General features: G+C 47.8%; 1 protein-coding gene across 1 annotated transcript; it reads right to left on the reverse strand.

Moving 5' to 3' along the window:
• Window positions 1-8,671: 8,671 nt before the first annotated feature.
• On the reverse strand, window positions 8,672-13,384 carry LOC119308129 (O-fucosyltransferase 9-like). Its single transcript, XM_037584254.1, has 10 exons — window positions 12,880-13,384; window positions 12,082-12,154; window positions 11,904-11,971; window positions 11,310-11,398; window positions 10,878-11,075; window positions 10,590-10,794; window positions 10,345-10,512; window positions 9,899-10,066; window positions 9,574-9,764; window positions 8,672-9,263 (listed from the first exon to the last, which is right to left on the reverse strand). Exons 1-10 carry the CDS (start codon window positions 13,249-13,251, stop codon window positions 9,128-9,130), a joined length of 1,668 nt encoding a protein of 555 aa, XP_037440151.1. The 5' UTR covers window positions 13,252-13,384; the 3' UTR covers window positions 8,672-9,127.
• Between the last annotated feature and the right edge of the window lie 6,497 nt (window positions 13,385-19,881).

Below are 19,881 nucleotides of genomic sequence, written 5' to 3' on the forward strand. Positions count from 1 at the left end.
GGTCCGCCAAAAGTGGATTGACCGAAGCCTGCACCAGCCTCCTGACAGGCTTTGAGGTAAGTAATCAAAAGCGTGAGAAATTATCACCAAATAGATAGTAGCCCCCGATACTCTGTTTGGTGTTCGGAAAGAAAAGCCAAACGGAGGGTCAACTTTAAACCACAGGAATCTAACAGTATGTGTCTATGTGAATAAGCAGGCGGTGTTGCTTGCCGCTGCTGCCCGCACAACAGAGGTTGCCGGACTCGAACGGGACCTGAAGCAGGCCGGAGAGGAGCTAAGCCTCACGAAGAGGCAGCTCGAAGAGAACAAAGGTGAGTGATACCCCGTTCATGTGTCGTATAGAGGAGAAAAATTAGTGACGCTAACAAAAAGCATCATGATTTTTTAATAGGGGCCATGACCGAAGTGGCGGCCCTGAGGAAAGCGCTATCTGAGGCCGAAGACAAGGCGTCCACAGAGCGCATTGAGCGTGAAAAGCAAGATGCTAGGGTGGGCGAGGTACAGCAAGAGCTCCAGGAGCTCGGCAAGAAGTTCGAGTCCTTGGAGCGTGACTTCAAGACGAAAGAGTCTGAGCTTGCGAAGGCCCTTCTGAGCGCAAAAGACGCCAAGGCCGAAGCCCAAAAGGCCCAACAGGAAATCCAGGCGGCCAAGAAGATAGCGGCGGGTAAGGCATTCATTATGCAAAGCAAGCATGTGGAGGAGACATTTCTTTTACTTACCCGAATTCGGAGCTCTCCAGGGGCATTCGCAGATCAGCCATGCAGCATATCGGATGCCACGAAGTTCTATCGTGCCGAAGAGGGGAGCTCGATGGAGAAGCTGTTCTGGTCCAAGTATGCTGGAGCCGAACACCCAATGCCTCCGAGTGACCAACTAAAGCAATTGGTTGAACTCCACAGGGCGGCCGAAGTGGCCATGAAGGACTTCATAGTCCGGATGTGGCCTGGTGAGCCCCTGCCCGACAGCTACTTTGGCCTTATAAAGCGGATGGTAAATGCCTGTCCGTGGCTTGAAGTTATCAAGCAATCCATTTGTATTGAGGGTGCCAGCCGGGCCTTTGCCCGTGCAAAAATACATTGGGCCAAGCTAGATGCAGAGAAGCTGGTGAAGGATGGACCGCCGGAGGGCAAGGCGCATCGCTACCCCGAGAAATATTGTGATGGCGTTATGAAAGGCGCTCGTCTCGTGGCCGATGAATGTACCTAGGATGCAATCTTTGAGTGAATGTACTCATGTCGTCTTTGTAATATGAAAACAAATTTGTTTGCGCTATATGGCGCTTTGTTGATTTAAAATATTACCTTTTGTGCGGCTGTTTATAAAATTATGAAAGTAGGCCAGTCATCGGCTTCCGCCCCCATGTAATTAGTACTGGGGTGTCCGTGGAAAACCCAAACACTCTTTATCCAAATTTTTAGTCCTTGGAGGAGGTGTTTGGCGCAGCGAACAAGGCAATCGGACTATGCGGCTTTATAACTCTCACTTAGCCATAGAAGTCTACAATTTTAAATTTCGGCGAAGCCCCTAGAATTCAGAAAGCCGAATTGGGGCGCTATACACGCCTAAATCGGACAAGGCCGATTCCTCGCATGAAGAGGAAAAAATCTTTAAGGATTTAAGACCTCTTGAACAGCGACCAGCTCTCGCTGCATCATGACAGTCAGTTTTCGGCTTTCTCTACTGAGGTGCTCGTCCGGAAGAACCGGGACACAATCGCAGTAGTTCTCCCTGCGCTACTTAGCCGATATAACGGAACATGAGGTACCAAAATAAGGGAGCCGGGCAAACCCAACTATTGACCCAAGACATGATTCGGAGCGGATGCATATAATGCTATAAGTTCGGGGTTCCGCACTGTCGAAAGTGTTCGGACTTATCTTGCCATATTATGGGGCGCCATAAGAAGCCCCTGGCAAACTGAACATACCAAAGTGCACGGATGCAATATTAAATAAACATTTTTAGGGAAAAATGTGAAGATAGGAATGATAAGCTGACGCTATATATTATTTCCCGTTGTTATTTAAATAATACGTCCAAGCATATGTGTACAATTAATGCGTTAAGCAGAAGCAAATAGGACTATTTGACATGTCCTATCCAAGGGCGGGCCGCATGCGGGTATGTAAAACAGGTATAACGATCATTGATAGATACCACCTGGGTATTCCCTTTGTGCGCGATGTCTTTTGCCTCCTTGGTTTTTCCCTCCTGTGATGAGTCCGATGATCTGGTTCTCTGAAAGGGATGCCCGAAAGTAGAGTCCTAAAAGAAAAAGAAGGTTATTAAAGTATGCGGGTCTTGTCGCGGTTGAACCGCACTGTGGGCCGCATCACTGTTGCGCCTCTGCCTGTGCCCATGGTATTTTGAGTGCGTAATTGTGTACACGCGGCACAAATGCTACCTGGATGGGGCTAGGGCGGAGGCCGGACTGCTAGTCATGCTCTTGGCGTGCCTGGCGATCCTGTTGCAGAGTACTCCAGACTCGCTTGACGGAGCTCGGGGTTGTTGTCGCCAAATTGGCGGCTTGCCGGAGAAGGTTGCTTTGTACTTCTGCCGCAAGGGCCGCAGTGTGCTCTTCTATACGGAGAGAGTGGTCTGTGTTTCCATTGACTGTTATAACCCCGCGAGGTCCTGGCATCTTGAGCTTGAGGTATGCATAGTGTGGTACCGCATTGAATCGAGCGAATGTGGTTCGTCCAAGCAGTGCATGATAGCCACTACGGAAAGGGACGATATCAAAGATTAACTCCTCGCTTCGGAAGTTATCCGGGGATCCGAAGACCACTTCCAGTGTTATGGAGCCCGTACAACGGGCCTCTACTCCTGGAATTACACCTTTGAAAGTGGTTTTGGTGGGCTTGATCCTTGAAGGATCGATGCCCATTTTGCGCATTGTGTCCTGATAAAGCAGGTTCAGGCTACTGCCACCGTCCATAAGGACTCGCGTGAGGTGGAATCCATCGATGATTGGGTCAAGGACCAATGCGGCTGAACCGCCGTGACGGATGCTGGTAGGGTGATCCCTACGATCAGAAGTGATCAGACAGGCTGACCATGGGTTGAACTTTGGGGCGACTAGCTCCATCACATAGAAGTCCCTTAGTGCTCACTTTCGTTCCCGTTTTGGGAATGTGGGTGGCATAGATCATGTTTACCGTTTTCACCTGAGGAGGAAATTTCTTCTGTCCCCTAGTGTTCGGACGCCGGGGCTCCTCGTCATCGTCGCTGTGTAGCCCCTTGTCCTTGTTTTCGGTATTTATCTTGCCGGCCTGTTTGAACACCCAGCAATCTCTGTTAGTGTGGTTGGCTAGCTTATCAGGGGTGCCGTGAATTTGGCACGAGCGATCAAGTATTTGGTCTAGACTGGACGATCCCTGATTATTTCTTTTGAACGGCTTTTTCCGCTGACCGGATTTTGAGCCACTGAATCTGGCGTTAACTGTCGTGTCTTCGGTGTTGTCGCTATTGTTCCGACGCTTATGTCTGTTGCGCTGTGGCTTGCCGTTATTGTCGTGGACATCTGAAGTGTCGGAGTTTATTGGCGTGGTGCTACTGTGAGCCAACCAACTGTCCTCGCCCGCGCAAAAGCGGGTCATGAGTGTCGTGAGGGCCGCCATGGACTTCGGTTTTTCCTGGCCGAGGTGTCGGGCTAGCCACTCATCGCGGATATTATGCTTAAAGGCCGCCAAGGCTTCGGCGTCCAGACAGTCGACAATTTGGTTCTTTTTACTTAGGAACCGAGTCCAGAACTTCCTGGCTGTCTCTTCGGGCTGTTGGGTAATGTGACTCAAGTCATCAGCATCCGGTGGTCGCACGTAAGTGCCTTGGAAGTTGTCGAGGAACGCGTCCTCCAGGTTTTCCCAACTGCCGATGGAATTTTCCGGCAGGCTATTTAGCCAGTGTTGGGCCGGTCCTTTGAGTTTAAGGGGAAGATACTTGATGGCATGTAGATCGTCACCGCGGGCCATGTGAATGTGGAGAAGGAAATCTTTGATCCATACCGCGGGGTCTGTTGTGCCGTTGTATGATTCGATGTTTACGGATTTAAACCCTTTTGGGAATTCGTGATCCATTACTTCATCAGTGAAGCATAGGGGGTGTGCGGCGCCTCAATGCCGGGCTATGTTACTACGCAGTTCGAATAAGTCTGGTCAGCTATGTTTGGCCCGGCCGGACTTGTTGATAGTGTATCCGGCATGACGATCATCGTCATGTGTTGGGGCGCACCCCCGCGATCCGTAGATCGATCTTGGCTAACCTGCTTTGTTTTCCGGCATGTCTTGCAGATCCTGCCTATTGCCCCGGGCCGTGGTGTATTGGCGTGGGGGTGCGGGCTGGTATTCGGGCTGATACGCCGTTTTATCCCGGCCACGAGGTGGCCGGTCAGCCTCGTCCTGTGCTGTTAGTATGGGCTCCTCCTCGAGTTGAGGTAGCAACTTGTGCTTTGGGTAACCTTTGGTGTGGCGCTCGAGTCCATATTCCTCGGCTGCCAGGACCTCAGTCCATCTGTCTGTGAGCAGATCTTGATTAGTCTAGAGCTGCTGCTGCTTCTTTTTCAGGCTTCTCGCAGTGGCCGTAAGCCGGCGCTTGAAGCGCTCCTGCTCTACGGGATCCTCAGGCACGCCGAATTCATCGTCGCTGAGGCTCACCTCGTCTTAGGAGGGGGGCATGTAGTTGTCCTCCTCCAAGTATTCGTCCGTCACTTGTTCATCTGGGCTAACCTGCCCGTCTTCCTGTTCGGCCTGCTCGACGGCAGGCTGATCGGGATTGTATTCATCTTCGGCACCATCTGGATTGTTTTCGTCTCATGTTCCGGTATTGCTGTGGCGGGGCTTAGAGCGGCGTCGATGACGCCCATGCTTTGATTTCTTCCGTAAGGGGTTATACTTTATTGCCTCATTGCCATTGGTTTCTTTGGGAGTGTCCACCATATATATATATATATATATATTATACGAGGAGGTGGTTGTCCAGCGCCCCGTGGGCGGTGGTTGCTGTTCTTCTCCTGCATCGTCGTCCACACCATCGATGTCTTCGAAGTCGAAGTCGAGCACGTCGGTCAAATCATCGACAGTTTCAATGAAGTGGGTGGTGGGTGGGTAACGAATTTCCTCGTTGCCTGCCTCCCACTCGAGCCGGACATAGTTCGGCCAAGAGTCTCCTGACAAAGAGAGAGACCTTAATGAATTCAGCATGTCGCCGAAGGAAGAGTGCTGAAAGATATCCGCAGCGGTGAACTCCATTACCGGAGCCCAACCGGATTCGGTGGGCTCGGGTGCGCGCGGTCTGGAACCTACAGCCGGACACAAGTCCGGGGGTCCGGTGACACGGGCTTCCTTAGGGATGGAGCCTGTGTTCGGCTCTACCGCCGATGAGTACGCGGCCTCCGGGGCGGGGTCCATCCACCCGTCCTCGGACGACGCGATCTGCCCCGGATTTAGGTCCGGGGCTATTGCAGGCGCGATATCCCGAATATTGTCTGACGACAGGTCTAAGCCATGCTCGTCGTGACTGTTCGGCGCTCCTGGCATAGGCCCGAATCCGTCGAAGACCAAGTCTCCGCGGATATCGGCCGTGTAGTTCAAGTTTCCGAACCTGACCTGATAGCCAGGGGCGTAGCTGTCGATCTGCTCCAGATGGCCAAGCGAATTGGCCCGCAGTGCGAAGCCGCCGAACACGAAGATCTGTCCGGGGAGAAAAGTCTCACCCTGGACCGCGTTGTTGTTAACGATTGAAGGAGCCATCGAGCCTTGCTGCGACGACATAGAGGAACTCTCAATGAAAGCACCAATGTCGGTGTCAAAACCGGCGGATCTCGGGTAGGGGGTCCCGAACTATGCGTCTAAGGCTAATGGTAATAGGAGGCAGGGGACACGATGTTTTACCGAGGTTCGGGCCCTACCGATGGAGGTAATACCCTACTTCCTGATTGATTGATCTTGATGATATGTGTATTACAAGAGTTGGTCTACCACGAGATCGTAGAGGCTAAACCCTAGAAGCTAGCCTATGATTATGATTGTTGTTCTCCCACGGACTAAACCCTTCGGTTTATATAGACACTGGAGGGGGCTAGGGTTATACAGAGTTGGTTACAAAGAAGGAGATCTAACATCCGGATCGCCAAGCTTGTCTTCCACGCAAAGGAGAGTCCCATCCGGACACGGGACGAAGTCTTGAGTCTTGTATCTTCACGGTCCAACAGTCCGGCCAAAGTATATAGTCCGGCTGTCCAGATACCCCCTTATCCAGGACTCCCACAGTCGCAGATATGGTCATTGTCATAGTTTTCCGCTCGCAGAATATGGTCGCTTTGGGGCCTTTTTCTATTTTCTTCGCCTATGCATAGCTTTGGTCTTATATGACTTTACTATTTGCTAGCATGTTTTTGTATGGGTGTGTGGGTGTTGACCGTGTGCATCCTAGCTATGCAGAGGTCGGGTGTGTGATCATTGCGATTGTATCCTCTTGATGCTTCATTTTGAGTCAATAAAATCAACCTTTTCTAGAGAAAAGTATATCTACTGTTAAAGAGGAGTTGGTAGGTTCGCCTTAGCTTTGGGTTTTCCACCTCCTCCCACGTACGCGTCTTCTAACTAGTTTTCTCCTCCCCCTCCCACAAAAGAAAACAACTCACCCCACGAGCCGCTCCACTCTCTCCCCTTGAGCAAGACGCTCCTTTCCCCAATAGCATGCAGACTAGGGTCCCTTGCGTCACCGCCGCACCGGAGCTCCTCAACCAACCCCACCTTCTATCGCTCCACCCCCTACTAACGGTGCAATACACCAGGGGTGGCCTCTCGAGGGGAAGCCCGGTAGCAGGCCTGCCACGGGGCCCAGGTGACCTCGTAGGAGCCCGATGACAGGAGGGAGCCCAGAGGCCTAGATAGAATTCGAAGACCATCTTGACGTGCAAGTCAAGAGGGTGGCAGTGTGAGGTTGGTTCAATCCCCTGTAAATCCTAGCCCCTGTCGTTTATATAAGACTATGCTAGGGATGGTTATCATCATCTATAACATAGACCCAACTCTGGGTAGTCATATTCACATCTCCGTTGTAACCCCCTTGCACCAGGTGCTCCATCATGAATACAAATCAGAAGCAGGATGTAGGGTGTATTTCCTCAATACGAGGGCCCAAATGTGAGTAACCCCCTTGTGTGATCTGCCCTTTGGTACTTCCGACCGCATTCTCCATCCTACTGAGGGTACTGACGGTCTCCCGAACCGACAGGTAGCGTGCTAGGCAGGTGCTGCACTGGTCGGATAATGAACCCAAATCGGATCTCTGTTCATGACCGACGACTACATGTTGGGATAAACCTTCGTCTTCAGCTCCTACGAGTTCGCCGTTGATTGCCAGGGGCTGCTCTATGACATAACGTTGTCGGGCTCCATCGACAGTATACGCTTCGGGAGCCTCGCGTTCCACTTCGATCAACACGACGACACCATCTGTTTATTCGCTCCTCCATCACCTCTGGCACGGGAGGCAAGGCTGGTCACGGGCCAACCTCGGGATGGTTGGGCCTCCATTAACCCACCAGCTCACCCGATCTCAAAGCGCCAACATGATCTTCCAAGCCGTTGAAACACGTCAGGCCCAGAAGCTCACTCAACGTGCGGTCTACCTGATCATGCTGGCCTCCACGGAGCCCCTAGCGGTTTGACTCCACGACCGCCTTCGACCTCACCGACCACCCGACCTACATTCCTCATCCGAGAAAATTCGCTTTGGTGGTATATCCGATTGTGGAAGATTGCCGACCTCCCTAGGTTCTGATGGATGGAGGCAACAGAGTTACTATCCCACACCTTGCCTAAGATGGGAATCTCCAAATCTTTCCTGAGCCCTTCGCCATCGGCTTCTATGACTTTGTACCAGGAAGGCCGGTGCATCCTCTCAAGGTCTAGAGGTCGTCTTCGGAAAGGAGGAAAACTTCAGATAAAGGACAATCCGCTTCGAGGTTGCACCGTTCTGCATGGGCTACAACACTACCCTCGGCAGACAGGCCTACACTAAGTTCATGACGCTACACTCCTACACATATCTCTAGCTCAAGATGCCATGGTCACACTACGCGATCAACATCCACGACAGCCCCGAAAGGGCGTTAGAGGCAGAGGTCGCAAATGTCAAAGCCAAAGCCGCCCTAGCTTCTGCAGAGCTCAGAGGGAATCAAGAAATCCATTGACCCAACCACTGCAACGCTACCCGCAAGCCCAGGCCATGGCAGCCTTTCAAGCCGCCAAAAGAAGCAAAAAAGCTCCAAATACACCCCGAGGACCCGACGAAAACCGTGATCATCAGCAGCGACCTTGGCGAAGAACAAGAGGACGCGCTCCTAAAGTTCCTCAGAGACAACTGGGACATCTCGCCCGAAGGCCTGCAAACATGCCGGGGGTCCCAGCAAAAATCATACATCATAGCCTAGACGTGAAAAAAGACGCCAGGCCCGTCAAGCAAGCCCTAATGTCAAAATCAAGGCACAAAAGCTTTATGCATAGTTGAATGCTCTTTTTAAGTACAAATAAGTGGTACATATCATTTAAAAAAAACATACCCCAAGGAAAGAAAAAAGAACGTTAGGTCTGAACTGTAAGAACATGCTCATAAATATGAATTGTCAAGGGCAAGATGAAATGCAAGAACAAGCACTGATGAGTAATGATATACTGAAAAATTCCTTTCTTTGTTGTTGTTAGCTCTTGTTTTTCGAATATACATGGAGGCACTCAGGTTGTACTCATATCTACAACCCAATCTCGTAGTTCTTTTCTCTTTACAACCTACAGACAGATCAAACAAATGGAGATTGCTATATGGTGGACTACCTACAGATTACTAACTTTACAAAATCCCTCACATCCTCTCAATTTCTGATCCTATGGAATTCATTGTCATTAGGCACCTTTTGACCATTATATCCAGAATCGAACAGTTTGAGGTATGCCAGAGGGTTTCAGAATCTCCTGAGAAGCACCAAATGCTTTATTTCACTCCAGTTTTCATCATGACCATCAAATCCTGATCATGCAGTCAACAATGCCGTGCCTTTGGTGCCTTTGTTGCACAAAGGCAGAGGATATGCATCCCTCAGTTATGTATGCTAACGCCTAGATCATATTCCATCTTGTTGGCACATGCAATCAGGCATTGGGAAGGTGTATATGGAATCATTAGGTTTCCTGAATGCGATGCCCCTTATGTCACTATGGTGCAGTATTTCCAGCATGTGGTGCTTGAATCGACTCCATCTGCAGTTCAAAGAAACAATTTGAGTTTCATATACCACTATATCCATTTACACGTTAAGCAAAGATGGGCAAATATTTAGAGCATGTATGTGAAGGTCAACTCGGAGATGTATTTCAATTTGTTAACATGGCTAATGCGTTCCGAAAAGTAGGCAATAGCTACAGTCTTGGATGGTGAAGGAATAACAAGGGCATCGAACTGCTTCAGCAGTTTGATTTGGTGAAAGATTCCAGCATATACTCAAAACTGAAATTGATTCGGTGTGATTTGTAATACTTTGTTGACGATATAATGGCAGCTCAAACTGACCTGATATTTGGGTCGTCAAAAGATAAGACCAGCTTCCGTTTGTTGGGTTTTATTGTCTTTGCATTCCCTCCTAACAGGTAACGCCTGTGTCCCATCAAAAAGTGAGGGAAGTTCCCCCCTTGAGTCGTCACAAACACTTCGCTCTGAACACAGACGGTGTAATCTAATGCTGCTAACCGAGAAGAGTACCCCTACAGAGAATAGGTTGGTGAGTAACGGTATGAAGATTCAATGTGAATTGATGAACAGTTCAATGCATGCATATTCATTTGACATTCAGAACGATATCCAGCTAGGCTGATGGGCTCGCTGGCGGAAACAATACCTCAAACTCAGCAAGCTCTTCAGACAATGCAAGAGTGTCCTTGGTTTGTAAAAGAGGGAACATCTGGCGAAGGGGAGCCATGTATTTTGCAGCATTGTATATTTTACCGGAGGCAACGTAGAGGAAGGTTGTATTGTCAAACCCCATGCCTCGCAGCATCATACCAACCTGCTCCAATTCAGTCAGTTAACATATTAGCTCTAGTGAGTATATTTACATATTTGAAAGCTTCTAAATTTGTTCTGAATGCTACTAAAGAGACGCAACTGATGGCACTGAACTTAAAGGTTATTATTATTGACCTGAAGCATCACAAACTAAGCAACAAACATCAATTCTAGTATAACAGGCCTATTGTGATGTTAATTAATGTCCTGAAATACGAATGCATCATTGGGTGTACATATATCCACACAAGTGCTTTAACCAGTGAAAAAAATCCTAACCTCTAGAGGAGTAAGTGGGCATTTCCCATCCCTTCTGTTTGCCTCGGGATTGATAACTCGACCAGGTCGGTGAAACTTCCCTCTCCAGCTCCTTTCACGGGCATTTTTCATTTCAATTTTCTCCTTCCGGCCACCATCATATGTACAGCATGAAAAGGCTACCATATCCTAAACAGTGTGCGCAAATTTTAGTATGACGGAAGAACTATGTAATAGTTAACTCACAAGAGAGAGTATATTGAGACCTCTTCGAAACGGAGATGCACCGAGACATATTTCCCACCAGCCAAAGAACTCTTTTTCATCATTCGAACAACCATATCGTCTGCAAGAACCCTTATTGGTTCGGCAAACCGCAAAGCCTCGTAGTTTACCAAACACCTCAAGGCCTGGATATTCGATGGAACTGACTGAGCCAATCTATTCGAGAATGGGGCGATGCGCACAACCCTGCATAGAATAGATATATAATGAAACCCATTCTCAAACAAGGCCTCTCCTATTATTTCTGAGGTGGAGAGCGTTTACCATACCCTAACTCCATTAATTTCGGAAGCACCTTCTGAACATAATGATCTGGGGATGAGTAGGCTTTAGTTCGCATATTTGGTATGCTGCTTATATTATGATTGAAACGCAGCAGAACATCTTTCGGGAGTTCCTTCACAACTCTTACATGTTGTCTGAGTGTCCCGATAAAACGATCTTCATCAAAAATATCACTAAATTTGCTGAGAAACAAAACATCAGGAAGAACCAATAAATATTAGAACAAGAAGTAGAATTTCAAAAATACTCACGGGTTTATAACTAACAGAAGTGAACTTTAGAAGTCAAACAAACTGCTCCAGACACTAAAACAACGAGCAAGAGACAACTGCTCCAGACAGGCATCCATCATATAAAAATGCAATTATCTAATGTTAAGAAACAAAGCAGTGAGCAAACAAAATAGCATTAGTTACCTAGGATCGCGCCAAACGCTATTCAAATGAAATATTGGGATCACAAGAGTTGCATTAAGCAAGCTGGCCACAGCAACTGCATCGCAGATCTGTATTGAGAAAAAAAAATGGAACTGCACTGTCAATAATTATTACTCAGCATAGGGTGAAGGTTCTAAGGACTTTACAAAGAGACATCCACATCACAGCAAATGGTAGAGACCAGAGTCTAATTCTCAAGCTCTCAGGTCAGAAGAAATATACTCCCTCCGTTCCAAAATAGATGATTCAATTTTGTATTAATTTTAGTACAAAGTTGGGTCATCTATTTTGAAACGGAGGGAGTATCTCTCAACAGAAGATCTGATGGCATGTGACCAAAAAGATGAAAGCAAATATCGGTGATCTTTGGATGAATAATACACCTATGTATGTACAAAGATAGTACTAATGCCTTTCCAGCACAAAGTTATTGATGAAAGCCGTCTCAATCAAGTGATAGTACATGACTTCAAGTTACATAGTGGTGTCAATGGATTCATACGGCACTGGACTTTTGTATAGGTAATAGCAATGGTATTGCTTGCTTGCATCTAACGTGGTCCAGGAACTTACAGAAAGACGCTGTTGATTCAGACCACCATTTGCTTCAACTATGAGATACCCATTTGAAGTCGGCAAATCTGTAAAGAGCCCAAAAACGATCCAGCCAGTCAGGTATTTAGCTTAACCTCCACTTTCAAGTGGGAACAATTAGTTTATTGAAAAATAACAAAAGGTATGAAAGTGGAACCTGATGGAATCAGCCTCCTCTTGGCGCATGGCATCCATAGCTCTTCAGAATTTGGATAACGTGATGTCATTAACTGCACCACAAATATTTTTATATGATTATTGATAAGAGCAGTTAGGTTCTATGGACAAAAGTGAATATGTTGGAAGTTCCTGGGACTGATTTAAGAAGTTGGTTCCTCCTTGCGAACATATTTGATACTCCCAACCTGAACTGAACAATACTAGACTCTGGAGTATTTTGGAGCAATACATAGACTGATTTAACTCTGAGCTGTTAAGTTCAGAGTATTTTGGAGCTATACTAGACTGATTTAACTCTGAACTGAACAGCTCATTTACACTGACTGCATTCACAACCTGCCCAAAAATCTAGTTAATCTTCCGTCGGAATCGTAAGGAGTTAAGGATATTTACTTCTAGACATTACCTTCCTTGTTTGGGAAAGCAGAGATATACTAGAACTACACAGGAGTACATCCAAGATCACGAGTGTAGCCGTACACAACGGAAATGCAGGGGCACATGACCTAGCTCACGGGAAGGGGAAAACTAGGAATCGAGAACTAGACTTAACATCAGCTCACGATGCAATAATGTATTGGGCGTCGTTCCCGTGCTAAATCAGAGAAAAGCACCAAAAGGGTTCCGAAATTCTCCCCGAATATTTCGCCTAATGCGTTTAGTGCATTGTGAAACCTGAAGGAGAGGAATCGAACCGAAGAAGCAGGCAACAAGCACGCGAGAACCCCAAATCTCCCCAGGGAGCACGGTAACTGCAAGAACAAAGACCACCCACCATGCTGCGACGCCATGGAGAGGAGGTGGACACGGAAGCGGAGGTGGCGGTCGAAGCGGACGCGGCGTCGTCGCGTATGTCCGGCCATAGCCGCTTAAACACGATGTGGCTGCGGTAAACCGATCCCGGCGGCGGTGGGGACGGGGCGGGCGCGCGCCGCCGCCGTAACGATGCCACCGTCACGCCCGCGTGGCCGCCGCCGTCGACAGAACCTCCGCCTCCTAAGACGAACATGAGCAGCCCCGCCGCGTATGCCAGCGCGAGGAGGAGGAGGACCACGGCGGCGCGGCGCCTCCCTCCGCCAACGCGCCCCGCCTGGTGGCGCCGCGCGGCCTTGGCGGCACCGCCGCGCGCCGACGGGGCGACGGACATCGCTCGCTCCCTCAGTAGCGGGGCTCTCGCGGGATCATGCGAGCTCTGCTCAGCTCGGCGATGAGCGGGTGGCCTCGTTGGGGGCGCCGAGGTTTAGCGCGGAGGGCACCGGAGGAGCCGAGGAGGAGACCTGTAGTGGAATCGTGTTGGCAACCGCCGGTGCGCGAATGGTCTTCTCCTATTGGTGGAGGTGGATGCTCGCCGACTTATTGACTGTTGACGTCTACGTGTCTTGATTGTTTGTGGCATAAGCGAAAGTCCGGCTATTAAACAGATCTTAAATACAAACAAATATACACTACTCTATGTCTTGTCAACAAGCTTAAAAATTCTACTTCAGTTTCAAAAGGAAAATCTATGAGAGGTAGTATGTAGTACTCCCTCTGTAAAGAAATATAAAAGCATTTTGATCACGTGATCTAAACTCTCTTATATTTCTTTACGGAAGGAGGAGTTTGCAAACTATCTACGGTAGATCAAATTCAAGAAGTGGCAAACACATCTTCCCTCTACCTCTCCTTCCATAACAAACAGCGGTCGCTAGGGCCTTTCCCACGTCCATCCTTGAGCTTCCCTCAGCCGGTGTCAGACATTCGACGAGGTCCCCCACCGTGTCGGCTCCTTCGGCATGCCCCTCACCTCTTATCTTCGTTCTTTTCTCGCCAAGAAAATGCACATCTCAGTTGTCGCACGCCCAGCTCCTCCCTGATTTCACGGCCAGGTCGTTGTCGAGAGAAGTTAAATCATGTATCGGCATGTCTTCCTTCGTTGCCAAAACAGAGCCCCAAAAAGCCCGATACACCCCACAGACACCAGAAGGATCGCCATCGCGTCAGGAGGAGGAATACTGCCATATCGCATGTCGGAAGAAGGAAGGACTCTACGAATAAGGAAGAAAAGACAAAGCAATTTAACGGTCGGACTCCACGCTCTACACACCTATGCACCGACATGGATGCCTTCCATAAGTTGTGCTTAATAAGGGGCATTAGGAGCATCGTAGAGGAGGAGCATCTCCCACACTATTGTAGTCTATATCACCTAGAAAGGATCTCTGAAGATTATCACCTGAATCTCCGCCATCTCACCGAGATACTTGTCTCGTCCAGATCCTCCTCGACATTGTAATCATTTGTATCTCAACATATATCAGAGGAAAAAAAAGCAAGGCGGAAAGTAGGGCTTCTACCCACATCGGGGGCCTGAACCTTGGTATATCACTTGTTCGTGTGATCTGCTTCCAAGACCCCATAGTCTCTTGACGTGACATCCCTCAATTAGAAATTCCATGTACTCCCCCTAGTACCATTGTTAGGATCAACGAAACATCCCTTGACAGTCGATGTCGTAGCGCTCCTCTCCCACGGGACGTGGACCACGCTCTGCGGCCGCGGTGTTCGCATGCCACGACGGCGGCAACCGGGAGCTGCAATAGCATACCACACATTGCGAACACAGGAGTCTTGTGCTGGAACCAGCGAGGCGAGGTGCCGGAACTTGCGAGGTGTAATGCTAGAGCCATCGGTGGAGGATGCAACGCGGTGCTGCGACCGGCGAAGTACGTTTTTGGGGACCGGCGAGATGCGTTCCTGAGATCGACGAGGCGCGGTGCTTCTACCGGTTACGCACATTGTTAGGACCCGTGAGGCGATATTCTGCGATCAGGGACGCGCACTCCTAGGACTGGTGAGGCGAGTTGTTGCAACTAGGCGACGAGATGACTGCGCGGGAGCTGGCGCCAGCGGGGCGCGATGATACCACCAATGAGGAGTGGTGATTTGGCCGGCGATGGTGGCACTATCAAGGTTACAACCGAGGCAACGACTAAAAGCTGCTACCGATGAACAGCTCTGCTACGACTAATGACCAGGAAAGTTGTGACTAGCGATGATGACGAGGCGGAGAGCATCGACGGTGAGGCAAGCGGGCGACGGCGACTGATGAGCAGGCTGGCATCTAGGAGGAAACGCATGTTGCGTAACGCGGTAGGCGATCGCAGACTATTTCCCCTGTTGTATTTAGGAAGGGTGTGGAGTTGGATCAAGCGGACACCACTAGAGAGATCAGATGGCGCTCGCGTATGAGCGAGGTGTGACCGATCTCGCTTAGATCGACCGACTAACGACGTAGAGTGCCCACCATTGTTTTGTTAAACACTTCATCTTATCCCCTTTTTACTGCTATGAAATGATAACGGGATGTAAACTACTAGGCGCTCTATGGCAAAGTTTTTGAGAAACCGGATGGTAACCTCGTATGCATGCCCTGCCTGGCCGGCGGGACCTCCGTCGCCGTCCGCTCTATCGCCGCCGTCATTGAAGTCGTCGTCGTCGTGGTCAGGACATCCGAGAGGGACTCCAGATGTTTGACGCAGGTAGTTGTGTACATGGGCTGGCCGGACGTCCGAGATGGAGTCCGGAACGTCCGGGCCAGCTTGGATGTGATGGCTCTTTAGGTATCCGGACTGGATGTACAGGTGACAGCCGAATGATCCAGATAGAGTCCCGGATGATCCGGGTGATGCCTGGACAACTCGGCTTCAACACCAACTTTCGCGGTATGTTTTGGAGCTCTATCCAGACGATCCGGAATACTATCCGGATGATCCAGGCGACATCCGGATGATCGGGACGTAGTCCAGACAATCTAGGCAACGCCCAGATGATCCGGATAGCAGTCTGGATGATCCTGCAGAAAGCACTAAGAGTTGTATTTTTTTCCATGAGATTTTTCTTCATTTATTTTTGTAGGATGTTGAAGATGTGATATTGGTAAGGCATATTTGTAGAGCAGTGAGTGTGAAGGATAACAGTGCAAGATGAAGACTCGAGCAAATCTTGAACGAACCCCTTTGATCCCTCTTAATAGTGCGGGATCCATGTAACTCGAGATTAAATGAAAAAGGCTATGCTTGTTTTCCTGTTATCGTCATGCTTGAGTCTCGTTTGATGGGTCCATGATCACTACACAATGATGCCAAGCAAACTAATATCATGTGTATACACTTAGAAAACGTAATTAATGCCCTATATATATATATGGGAAACACTTAGTATCATATGTCTGATACACGTTCACCAGACCATTCGTCGGCCGTCGATCCAATTGATCCCACCGCCAATACGTGCAAGTCAATTAAAATAATGCTTTCTAATTAAACACCCTGATATTGGCAACCCATCCCAATAATTGCTCGCCCGTATCCTATCCCTAATTAATCGCTCCTGCCGCTGACCTCCTTGCCCCACTCGTCTGGACTGCTCCCAACGACCCCATCGCCGAGCTCGCAAGGTCCCTCGCTGCCATGGTTTTCTCTACCGCCATCCCGCCCCGCCCTAGTGCATCGCCTCGCCCCTCGCGCTGGTGTGGTGTTCCCTCGTTAGGTTGCTGCGGGTGCCATTAGACGGCGACCCCCTCGCCGCCGAGCTTACAAGCTCCTTATTGCCCTGATTCTCCGCTAGGATCCTGCCCCGCCACCCTCCTATCCTTTGCGCTCGTGTGTCGTCTTGATTTGTCATGGAGGGCTTCATGCGTACAGGACAACCCCATTCGCCCCCTCCTCCATCCTCAATAGACATAGGGTTTGATTCCTCTCATCTTGCTGCAATGGGAGTTGATTTATGTTACTTGTGTCCTGAGGATTGTTTGAAATATGAGTACATATCTTGGTTCATTGAATTTGTTGGGTGTCAATACGTTCTAGATGATGTGTACTTGATCAGATATGTACCTTGCTACAGCGTCGTCGCTGATCTAGGCATATGTGTAGGCCTTCGTCAAGGATATGACATGTGGCTAGGAGATTCACCAGCGGTGGAATCTGTTTTTATTTCATGTATTTGCGGAATTTTAGTTGATGTAAGCTCACAAAACGTCCAATTAATGTAGTTGAGATCCGTTTGTAGATTATATCTGCACCCGGATATCAGTGTCAAGCATGCTATTTTTCATCTTCAATTTTTTGTGCTTCCAATATGTCTTCTTTATATAGTCATAGCAAAAAAAAATTTGCTTCAAGCATTCGTGCTTCCTGCGGGCGGTGGAATTTAAATCTATTTCCATGCTTAGCTTCCCATGTATTGCTGCATCTACCATTATTCATATGTATGGTTGGAATTTAATTTATTGGCATGCTTGCTTGGTGTACATATTATTTCTTCATACCGTCAGCATCTATACTTCCTAGGTGTCTTATGTACAGATATTTCTTCCATGCAATGGAACTTCACTCTCTTGCCATGTTTCCTAGATGTACAGATGTAGAGTTCATTGCTTCAGAGCATCCGTGATTTTTATGTACATATAGAAATGCAATAATGCTTCTTGATTTATATGGGTTTTCAGTCTTTGTATATTTTTGTTTTATTTTTAAACAGACATAGTTTATCATATATCTCATCACTTCTATAATTTCCATTTCTTGCATCGGCACTTCAGGTTGTGTAGTTAGTCTTTTCATTCCAGTAATAATGCGTATATATTCAACTGTTAATTGGTACATATTTATATTTCATTGCATATATCTCCTTGAGTGGTTTCTCTATCGTCGTTTGTAACCCTACACTTTAATGCTTAAGACAGTTACAATGATATGATTGCCAATCCATTTGTCGGAGTATGTGATGCTTCCATTTAACTTATTACTGCTTCGAAATGCTAAATTATGCGCTTCGGTGATACATATGTTTTTCCACACTAGTTCAGCAAAAATACCTTGCTTATACGCTTCCATTCAAACCTTTTATTGCTTCATTTGTAATGATATTTTGCTTCACGTAATTTGGACAGCATTGTAGCACCGTCTGAAGCACCACCACATTAACTATTTACTTCTTCAAGCCGGTGGGAGGAAACCGATATGAAGCTCCTATTGTGTCATGGGCGCCAAGATAATGTGTGCCTTGAGGAACTGCGCCAAAGACCAGGTGGAGGAAGGAACTGTGCCAAAGGCCAGCTTGAGGGCCACATTGTCACATCCCATATAGAAGCAAGTAGTGAAACTAGTAGAAACAATTTCCAATTTTTGAGGAACGATTCGATGTAATTTTTTTTGTCATGGAAGCAAAATTGTTTTCCCATGAAACTATGCAAGCAAAAAAATAGTCGGATTTGTAGCCATTCAAGGAAGCAGTTTTAGGAAACAAATCAGAGATTGTGGGGACAAAGATTAGGAAGCTGATTTAGAAAACAATTCGTAGATTATGTGAACAATTATTAGGAATCAGCAGAATCCACGTTATCAACAAATCAAACATTTAATTCACAAAGGAAACTAGCCATCTAATTGTACGGCTATCGACCGGTCTGATACGAAGCTAACCATCAATAGTCTGATGCCTAGCGGTGCCCTATATGTATATTGTCATCAACACCAAAATATGATTAAGGACATGATTGCACTTCCAACTACCTAGGCTACTCTCTTTTCTCTTTGTTGTTCTTGTAACTTTGTGGATCTCTTGTGTGTTCGCTTATTTAGTGGATGTGTAAGTGGATCTTGTCTTGAGTGTCTCTCTTGATCCACCTCCAAGTGTGAAAGATTGGGCATGTAGGGTCCCCTACCCTACATTCTCTTGGTATCATGAGCAAGGTTGATCACATCTTGGAGTTCTCCCCCCTCACCTTTCTAGCCAAATTTTATCTGTTCTTACCTAATTTCTTAAATCCCCACAAAAATAGCCTCACCCAGTTTCTGGCAATTTGTTGGTTCTTGTGAGACTTTGTTCGATTTGATCCATGGAGTTGATGTGTTGTGAGTGGATCTAGGCTTTCCCCGCCATTCCCTAGCCTTCCACCACCGTCCCACCAATTTTTTTTCTTTCTACCACCAAATTTGCAAGATTCAAAATCCTCAATTTCGCCACAGGCCCAGCAACCAGACATCCGCCACTCTCCATTGTCACTGAATTCATCAACGAAAACGATCACTTCATCCTTTGACACCACAACCAGAAGCAAGGCCGGTTACCCATTCGACCTCGATAGAGGTAGTGTTAATGAAGGTACCCATTCCTTCACCATTCACCTTCCCTTGCCATTACAATTGATAGACTTGAGCCTTTTGTGTATCTTACCCATTGAGAATAGAGAGTTGAGAATTGTCGGGGCAACATTACTAGTACACTTCAATGATACAGTGTCATCGCATAGCTTGTCTTGCGTGCAACTATCTTGGTATCGTCTTGCGTGTAACTATCTTGGTATCGTCTTGCGTGTCATAAGTCACTCTCATGCATATCTTACATACTTGTCTTTCATATTGGCTCATGCATCAAGCATAGTGGTAAAGGAAGCATAAAAAATTAGAGCAAAAGAAAAAGATACAAAACCTTATAAGCATTTGCGTTGAGCATATACCGACAACGTGTTGATATCATACCTTATTTTGGAGTGTACATTTTGTTGGTATCATATTACCAACATCGTATTGATATCATACCTTATCTTGGAGTGTACATTCTGATGATATCATCTATGTTTTTAAGGCGACGCCTTACCGCCTTAGGGAGGGGGGGCGCTTTGGCGCCTAGGCGACGCCTAGGCGGGCGCTTTGGACGCCTAGGCGCCCAAAGCGGTCGATTTTCCAAAGCGGAGGGGGAGCGCTTCGACGCCTAGGCGTCGCCTAGGCGT

Source organism: Triticum dicoccoides, chromosome 5B, assembly GCF_002162155.2.
Source record: "Triticum dicoccoides isolate Atlit2015 ecotype Zavitan chromosome 5B, WEW_v2.0, whole genome shotgun sequence".
In the NCBI taxonomy this organism is placed as follows: domain Eukaryota; kingdom Viridiplantae; phylum Streptophyta; class Magnoliopsida; order Poales; family Poaceae; genus Triticum; species Triticum dicoccoides.